Below are 9673 nucleotides of genomic sequence, written 5' to 3' on the forward strand. Positions count from 1 at the left end.
GGGGCGGGGCCATGGCGGGCCCGCCCCGCCCCTCGGTGCGTGCGCGCGGGGGCTGCGCGCTGCAGGCGCTGCCGCGATGGGGCCGCGGCCGCTGCTGCTGGTGCCGCTGGGGTGCCTCGCGCTGCTGCTGCCGCCGCCCGGCGCCGCCGAGTTCAGCCCCTCCCTGGACAGCGACTTCACCTTCACGCTGCCCGCCGGCCGCAAGGAGTGCTTCTACCAGCCCATGCGCAAGGAGGCCTCGCTGGAGCTCGAGTACCAGGTCGGGCAGGGGGGAGGGGGCGTTTCCCCGCGGCGTGTCCCGAGGGGAGCCGGGGTCCCGCGTCCCGCCGTGACGGCGGCGCTGCCTCTGCCCGTGCCCCTGTGCGGCGGCCCTGCTGCCCGCAGCTCGGTCCTGCCCTCCTGCGGCCCCGGCCCCGGCCCTGAGGGGCAGTGCCTGCCCAGGGACGCGGTGCCTGCCCCGAGCAGCGGCTGCGGGGCTCTCCTGCCCTGCCCCGGGCAGCCCGGCCCGCAAAGCCACGCTGCAATTCTACACTGTTAGAAGTTCAGCCTTAGGGAGTTAAAAATTAACTTACTTGCCTTTTCATTTGTTCTAATACGTTCTTTTGGTGGTTTGGAGGGAATTTTTTGTTTCTACTTTAGAGGAGCTCAAGGCGCCATCCTTTAAAAGGGCCGAATGTAGAAAGTTCAGGGTTGTGACTTTGTGTAGCCCCAAAGCATAAGGAACTTGTGCTGATGCACAGAGCCCGTACTTGCTATCTTTGTGCTGATATGAAACACTTTTCATCTCAACGATGAACGTTTTACAGAAACAGCCCAGTTTAACAACCTGTCGTTTCGATTTTGCTGTCCTTCTTGAATGGAATTTCCCAGAGATGTCTGGGCTAGATCTCGATCTCAGACGTTTCCCCCCCTTACAACAATGACTTTTTCCCAGTAAAATAGGTACAGGAAGGGAAGCTGCACTGAATATTCTCCCACCCTGTTATGGTGCATCGAAATGGGCTAGGATCTCTTTTCCCCCTCTATTTTTCCCCTCTGTTTCCCAAATGAAAGACAAAGCTGAAATTCGTGGGTTTTTCTAATTTCTAATACTGTCACATGCAGAACTGAACAAGAATGAAAGAGAGGTGTTCAAGCTTTGTTTAGAGTCCTGTCTAAGCCAAACAGAAGTTTATTTTGCACAGAGTAGGATTTTAGTTTGATCATAAGCTAAAGACCTTATTTTAGAAAGGACTAGTGTGTATAACATATACTTACCTTATTTCTACTCAGGCATAAATTTCTTAGCACTACTGTTAACAGTAATGATTTGGTTTTCTATTTGAATGTGTAGAAAAGGAGCTCTGTATATTACTGCAAATAGACTTATTTTGTACTTAATTAAATTCATGGCTAAAGCATAACAGTATTTAACACAGGATGCAGGTAATTCTCCAAAGACATAATGTAAACACTATGCTAATACAAGCAATCAGTGACAGCAGCCACAGAAATGCCAGATTTAGCCATCTCTTGTTGGTATTTTTACAGGTTGTCTAACCCTGCCTGTTGATAAAACTGCATGCATTCTTAAAAGCAATTAGGGAACGATTCAATATAAACCCAGCCTGGCAGGTTTAGATTACATTTAGTGTAAGATTCTGAAATTGCTGAAATGCTTTTAGGTTGAGCTATTTTTCCATCTGTTTCCAGTTAATTTGGTGTCAGCTCATCCAGACAGATTAACCTTTCAGATTATTTTATTTGTGCGTTCCCTTACCTCAAAACATTTGCCTTCCCTATAAACGTTGCTGTCAGCAATGCAAACAGGAATTCAGCCGGTCGGAGGTTGGTTATTTTTGTTTGTTTCACAGGTTCTAGATGGAGCAGGATTAGATGTTGATTTTCATCTGCTCTCCCCAAAAGGTGAAACTCTAGTTTTTGATGAAAGAAAATCAGATGGAGTTCATACGTAAGTTTAAAATCTTCAAACTCAGAAGTGTTACATAAAGAACTTTTCTGCTTTCTTTAGCAAATATAACTAAAATGAAGGTTGAGTACTTTTTATTCCTTGGTATTACAAAAGATGTTCTAATAGGACAGTTTGAGAATATCAATTTTCTTTTTATAAACACTGAATGCTGTTTACATGAATTGTACCATGAAGTGAAGGGTATTTTTGTTTTAATGATAGCTGCTCATGTTCAGTGGATAAAAATCATTATTATGGAGTTGAAAAAGGTCTCCATACCTAATACCAAAAGATCATGTGAGTCATACAAATAAGAAGCTAGAAAGTCCCCAATTTTTCCAGTTCTTTTTTTCAAAGTATGTAATATTTGCTGTAATTTTACTATACAGTATAAGAATTCCACTTATTGTGCATTTTTTGTAATGATTAGCAAAGATTCAAAATCCTCAAAAATAAATGAAAGCAAGTTGCTGTCATGATAATTTTAAGCCTTTGGAGTCAGTAGGATTGTTTTGCTGTGACTGTGTAATCTGTAAAGTGTATTTAGAGTTCCAATTTTTATACAAAAAGAAGATTTGGTTATTTCTTAGTGCACAATTGTCAGTCTTAAAGGGAAGGGTATGCTTACAAAACCTGACTTTTTGAGAACCAGCACAGAAAATGTAGTTAATCATGTTTTGCTTATATACACAGTGTGGAAACAGAAGATGGGGATTACATGTTCTGCTTTGACAACACATTCAGTACCATTTCTGAAAAGGTGATTTTCTTTGAATTGATCCTGGACAATATGGGAGAAGATGGTCAAGAGGAGGAAGATTGGAAGAAGTATGTTACAGGCACAGATCTCCTAGACATGAAGTTGGAAGATATTCTGGTTAGTATTTGATCTTTGTTTCTATTCAATGTAAGAGCATTTGGAAAAAACCTCAGTGTCATGTGGCCATTTTGCCTTGGTCTGTTGTGTCATCCTGGAATGTATTCCAGATCCATATATTGCTTTTACTAATATAGGAAGTCTAGCACCATGGATCTCTTGTTTACACACAAAACTTGAAGATTTTTTCAGAATAGGCCCTTCATCAGCAAGAAAAAACTGCCTAGCTCTCAGTCACTTGCTTTCCAATTCAGCTTCCTTTCTTCCTAGCAGCAATGAAATGAGTACTTGGAGCATTAAAGCATTATTTAGTCCCAATGGTGTAGTTGGAATTACTGCATCATTTTTATCAGTGTTTAAAGGTAAAGTACTGTGCTAGTCTCTCCATCACATCTCTCTCTGCATTTATTGCCCTAAACACAATGCAGGTTTTTAAATAACAAACCAATGTTTAAAATATTTTATAGGTGTATGATGCACTTTTAAATAACAATAAAACCAAATACAGAATCTGAAAATCTGACCAGATCTTTAAAAGTAGCAGTTAAGACACTTAGAAAAGAGGAAAATTTCTGTGTGAAGTTATGAAAAAATCCCACTCACACTAATCACAGAAAATACTTGAATGGATTTGATAGATACTCGTTTACATAATGGTATCTCTTCCAAAAAAAAAAAGAAATGCAGAACCTATTTTTGAGAGCCTTGAAAATCTTATAAAGTAGGTAATTTTTGTAAAGTTAAGATTAGTATTTAATCCCATTGTTTGCTTAGCAAGGTCTTACTTTCCCTGCAAGCTCTGTGAGGACTAACATAAGCACTCAGTAGTTTAATTCCTTAATGAGAACGCATTTTCTGGCAAAAATAGGGAATTGCGTCTTTAAGTTTAAAGCTCTTGTGTGGTGTTCATTTTCCTTGTTGTGTAACAGTGAACTTTACCATCATAACATTATTTGGCTCCCCAGAATAGCTATTTTGAAATATTTTTGTTAAATATGAAACAGAGAAAATATTACTGCTGGCTTTAGCCTTATGGTTTTGGGGATTTTTGAAAATGATTAGTCTCCTCTTACTGCAAATGTTACTCTTCTCACTAAAAGTTACTTCAGGATCCATAATTATATAAGAACATCATTCAGCACTGCATGAGATCAGCTTTTGTCAGTATCTATTACATGATGGATGAAACTTCAGCAGATCATAGGACCAGATGTTTACTTACTAAGTGCAGAAAAAAGTGTGAATCTTGAGAGCTGCTGTTGTCATCTCTGGAGTGTTCATGTACTTCCTCTAGTTCCAGAGTCACACTTTATGTCCTTTCTAGGACCTCCAGTTGTCCTGTTCAAGATTTATTGTCAAAATTCTGCTTTTGTATCAAGGCTGAAGCAGCAGTTTATAGCCACTACAGTGGAAACACCAGAAGCAGACAGGAAAGTAACATTATTGTAGTTTTCTTTCGATACAGATATAGCCCTGATGGTAGTTTCCATTTAAAAACTCCTTAATTTTATTATGCAGCAGAAAAAACTCTGCATTTGCTTGCCACTACACAATTTGTTTTGAGACTAGTTCTGCAGATTCACTACTTTTTATGAGTCCAAATAGGTTTGATTTCTCTCTTACCTCCCTACCTATAAAAGAGAAAAAGGAAAATTACTACAGAACACTAATGCTACAGTAATTCTTTTTAGCCAATACACAATAAACAGGTTAGACAAATTAATGAAAACTGTGGTGATGTGTATATTTTCAAATGAAATTAACTCTTCACTTGTCAAGACATTGAATTACAGATGATAACATGATGTTAATAATTTTGTATTTGCTGAAAGATCTACACCTAATTCAGGTGGGGCTTTTCCTAAAAACACTCTTTTGTCACTTACCAGGAATCCATCAACAGTGTCAAAGCCAGATTAAGCAAAAGTGTCCAGATTCAGACCCTGCTCAGAGCATTTGAGGCTCGTGACCGAAACATACAAGAAAGCAACTTTGACAGAGTGAATTTCTGGTCCATGGTCAACTTGGGAGTAATGGTGGTGGTATCAGCTGTTCAGGTTTACATGTTGAAAAGTCTCTTCGAAGATAAGAGGAAAAGTAGAACTTAATATTCATTAATGTTCATATTATGATCATAACAATATAACACCTTTGGGGGAGAAGGGAGCAATAAACTAGAGTAAAGACTATAAAGACCTTTCAGATTCCTTTGAAGAGAGTAAAAATCAGGTTTTTAATTCATATTGGGCTTTTTGGATGTGATAGTGCTGGTCTTGTTTGTGTTTGGGGGTTTTCTGTTGTTTTTTGTGGTGGTTGGTTGGGTTTTTTTTAAAAATGAACATCATGCCTCTTCCCAAGCTCTCCCATTTTTCCAAATGCTACTAATTATTTTTTGTACTTGTAGGATTTGTTAATGATTGTTAATTCTTATTTTATGCATAGCACACTTGGTGCATATGCAAAGTAATATAACTGTCATTATCTTCATTTTCACATAAAAGTTTAAGTAGTAACTTAGACATTGGTTGAGTTGCTGTTAAATACTGAGTGAATTTATATGTGCCTAAGTTTACAGGATTGGTAGTTACTGTCATTTTTCTTCAAAGTTATATGTTTTTTTAAATGCTTAGTTTTTGTTCTTTGGCATCATGGAGAAACACTGGGCTAACTATGTAAGAACATGAGATCTCTTTTTATAACAGAGGACTAATATCAGCACTTTAAAAAAAGCACCATCAATGTGAAATTGAGGCAGTTTTGAAAAGCAATTGGAGAAAATAGATACAATTCCTGTTCAAAAATCCTTCTGTCCTGTAGTTGCAAAATCCTGTTTTCCTTTGTGGCTGTTACACGAGACAAGTGACTACATGGTATACAAAAATACAGGCACACTTTGAAGTATGACTTGTAAATTCTTAGTTACTGTAACCTCATGGAATTGGTAATTAAAAATTAATTTCTCATGTTTTTTTCCTTTTAATAAAGGCAGGGGTTGTTCATGGTATGCCAAAACAAACATTGATTATTGTAGTCTCAAAATCCCTCTTCTTTTCCACTTTATTACAACTCTGACTAATGTTAGTCAGGTTGCTTACATAGACATGTAAAACCAAAGCTGTTCACCTAAACTTTCCCTTTTTACTCACCCTCCCAAGTCTTTCAGCTGTGTAAGTACATTCTTCATATAACCCATGTTTCTGTACCTAGCTGTTCATCTGAATAAGACACAAATCACAGGAGCAGTAAGTACAGGCCACACGTTTTATGGTCAACTGAATATGTAGTATCACTATCACTAAGACAAAGCTAATACCAAATCAGAAATTTATAATATCTAGGTAAGTGGCTTTTAACAGTGTAGTGAGGGTATAGACTTTTTGCCAAAACCCCTGGTGCGTGAGAATTCACTTTTTTTAAGTAGTTTCAAGTTAGTAATTTTTACAATGTGCCAAGTCATTGGAATTTCTTGTATAAATATGTTAACTGCATTTTATCATAAGAGTTTTTTAAAAACTTTATTAAAAACACATTTTTAAAAAGTGTTTTAAAAACAGTATATGTAGTAGTATTGTGCCTGTTGTGGGGTCATCTGTATGAATGGCAGAGTTTCAACTTTGAGACTTTCTGTGATTAAATAGTGTTTTATGAATAAAAACAGGGTCAGTAGGTGCATTGAAGAAATACGTTGTTCAAATGCAACAGATGCTAGCAAGGGCTGCAGAACATAGAAACAGCACTTCAGCTTCAACTTCAGAGAAGAGGACCTAGCAATAATATTTCTAAATAGTTTTTATAAGCAAAATAATTATTATTAGTATTACAGAACTTGTTATAGAGGGCTCCAAAGGCGGTTGAGCTACTTCATATTTCTGCAAAACTGTCCAAAATAAGACTGTACCCCTTAAAGGTTTTGTGTATCTTACTTCCATATGATGCTTTCTATTCTAAACTGCCCAGAAGTAGAAAGCTTATTTCTGTGATAAGAACAATAGCTAGGAAAAAATAATTCTTTCAGCTAAAGTAGCAAATAATGTTTTCCTGCCACTTCCCTGTCCCTCTCCCAGCAGCACTATACCATGTTGTTATCTGTGCTTGCATCACCATGTGTGATGCTCCAAACCATCTGCAAAATGCTGAAGCAGCTCTGGGAAGCTGTGACTAAGACATCTACCTCTGCTCTCCAAGCTCCCAGAGTCAGGATTTCAGCTCAGAACTCCAGTAGATAAGCTCTGCCAAGTTTGCCAAGGGCACCTGAAGGGATTGGGTTCCCCAGCTGCTCTGCTGTGCCTCTGTAGCTCCACATCAGTGGCAAGGCCGTGTGCTGTCCCAGCTGAACCTGCTGCTGGCTGCAGCTCAGTGTCTCCTGTTACAAACAGCCAGCTTTGGGAGAAGGAAAATGCAACAATTGGCAGCAGAGTTCATCTGGAAGAAATTATTGTTCTGCAACCAAGAGCTCTGACTGTATTTGCTCTTCATTCAAGGTCCACTATAGAAAATGAAAGAGGGAATAACTGGAAAGGTTCATTGACTTTGGCAGATGGAATATGTTTACGATGGGTGAAGGATTTGGCATTCTAACTTGCAGTTAAGTAACATTGTACTTGGATTTTGAAGAGTAGATTGTTTTTGACTGTATAAAATTTACAAAGGAGAATATAAATTACTTTTTTTTTCTTAATGGACTTTTTCTTCCAAATTAAATGTTTTAAGACTTGCAGATGTTGAATAATTATGCAAAACTGAGATTTTCAATAAATCAAGTTTAAACCTGTGGTTGTGTTGTTTTGTAATGAAAGAAGAATGCTATGAATACCTATGAATGCTGCAAAAGATGAAGGATGCTAAGCTAACAGGACATTTGGTTTTAATAATGCAGCTTTTTAATTTCTTCCTTGTGCAGTTTTCAAATTCTGTTCTTATTCACTGCAAATATCAACTTTATCAGTGCAAATAATTTGAGATGTACACAGGCATCATATGAGATCAGATCAAAATCCAACCTCTGGACTTTGTAAGAGAAAGTGTTTAACATACTTAACTGTATTCCAGCAGCAAACATCAACAGGAAATAATATCACAATCTCAAGCTCACAATTAAGAATCTCATATTCATAACTAGTAGTAATTTATATGATATCATATATTTGTATTATTCATAAAATAATACTCAAGATCCCAAGAATAAAGCTCAAAATATTGGAGCATTTTTTTGGCTAATGGAGTAAAACATGACAAATCCAAGCTTGTTTACCATTGCACAAGACTCCTGAGACACCCAGGCCTGTCCGGAAGCCTGCAAACCACATTGTGAAAGCACTGAAACAGGAACTTCCTTTATGCTGTGTTTTGAATCAATGACAAAGATCATGAAATGCTAAAGCACAATCTTATGTTGGCAGATTGGGCAATTAGTAGTAGAAGCAACAGAGGTTTGACTTGAAAAAGTACATGAGCAGTAAAAACTCTGAAGAGGTATTTTTGGGTACAGACATGAGAAATACCTGTCGAAGTTCCCTTTCCTGGTCTCTCCAAGCATGCACCATGAGAAATGGCACCTTCTGCCTTTACTTCCCCTGTGCACACAGCACACATTGTGTCACTGCTCAGCAGCGCAGCACGGCCTTGTTTAACTCCACTTGTGTGGCAGGGTGCAGCACCAGCCTCACTCAATGACCACATGGTGCAGTGTTAAGACCATAGTTTTAAAGATTTTACTCAATTAGTCACAGCAATTACTTTTCTTTTAGCTGTATGGAACTTTTTTTAATATTTATATGACAATCTCTTCTAAAGACTCATTATCCCAAAAATTTCATTAAGACAGCCTGAAACTAAGAAGGCTGAGCTGTATCTGATATCTTTAAAACCTAGCAGTTCCTTTCCTGTGTTATAAAGAACAATTCTCCTCAAGACTTTCATTTGAGAACTTAGCAACTTGTGGTGTAGACAGGAAATACATCTCTTAGTTACTGCTGAGAAATGGCTTCTGTAAAGCCCTTCCTTTTCCATGCTTTCCCCCTGGCTCCAGCAGTACTCTCACAGAAATTCACTATTCATACAGGAGGAATGCTGTATGAGTAACACAGTACAGAGGTGAGTAAGCACAATTTACACAAATCGCTACAGAAATTAAAAATGCAATCAAAAGCTACATAACTTACTGTTTTCAAAACCAACAATTTACATAACTCTTGATTTTTATCACAGACAAAAATAATAAAATAGTAATAAAATAATGAGAAACAACTTAGAAGTAGTAGTAAGCCCACCTACACTGCTGAAGTTTCACCAGAAGCCTCTGAATTACATCTCTCATGCTATCAAGTGCTATAGCTGACAACAGTTAATGAGACTCGGAACCCGTGCTGTTCACAAACTCCTTTCTTCCCTTCGTGCATACCAAGTTTCTGGAAACAATATCCATCCTCATTCTCCATCTGCTACCTGCTAAAGTGGAACACAGGTACATAAGGAAAGCATAGATTTGCCAAAAGAAAAGTTCTAGAAGCATATATCTATACATTTCAACCTCATGTAAGGAGACCTGAGATTAAACATCTAATAAAAGTCCTTTTCTTTTATGCTTAAGGATTTAATGGAGTTAAAACCTCTCCAATTGTCCCTTAATTCCCTTTCCCACAATTTCCAACTATTGTTGATGATCTTTAGAATTTTACCCTTAGTACTTTCTGGTTTCTGCTGTCATGCAACCAATTTGTGAAGTTATGAATACCAGATTAGAGCAACCAAATAACACAGAGCAGGCAACCAGTAATGATCATGAATGAGGAGAACAGGTACACAGCAAAGCAGTAACTATCCCACCGGACCGTGACACAAGCAAA

General features: G+C 38.2%; 1 protein-coding gene across 1 annotated transcript; it reads left to right on the plus strand.

Annotated features, from left to right (window-relative positions):
- Window positions 1-26: 26 nt before the first annotated feature.
- On the plus strand, window positions 27-5838 carry TMED5 (transmembrane p24 trafficking protein 5). Its single transcript, XM_064720031.1, has 4 exons — window positions 27-259; window positions 1854-1951; window positions 2645-2828; window positions 4718-5838. The coding sequence occupies exons 1-4, from the start codon at window positions 77-79 to the stop codon at window positions 4934-4936; spliced, it is 684 nt and encodes a 227-aa protein (XP_064576101.1). The 5' UTR covers window positions 27-76; the 3' UTR covers window positions 4937-5838.
- The last annotated feature ends 3835 nt before the right edge of the window (window positions 5839-9673 follow it).

Source organism: Zonotrichia leucophrys, chromosome 8 (genome assembly GCF_028769735.1).
Source record: "Zonotrichia leucophrys gambelii isolate GWCS_2022_RI chromosome 8, RI_Zleu_2.0, whole genome shotgun sequence".
Taxonomy (NCBI): domain Eukaryota; kingdom Metazoa; phylum Chordata; class Aves; order Passeriformes; family Passerellidae; genus Zonotrichia; species Zonotrichia leucophrys.

Excerpts from the sequence above, each read along its gene's own strand:
- TMED5 (XM_064720031.1), top strand. The coding sequence starts at position 77 with ATGGGGCCGCGGCCGCTGCTGCTGGTGCCGCTGGGGTGCCTCGCGCTG. Across the intron at positions 260-1,853 it reads CGCTGGAGCTCGAGTACCAG|GTTCTAGATGGAGCAGGATT; the intron begins GTCGGGCAGGGG and ends TTTGTTTCACAG. Across the intron at positions 1,952-2,644 it reads AAATCAGATGGAGTTCATAC|TGTGGAAACAGAAGATGGGG; the intron begins GTAAGTTTAAAA and ends TTATATACACAG.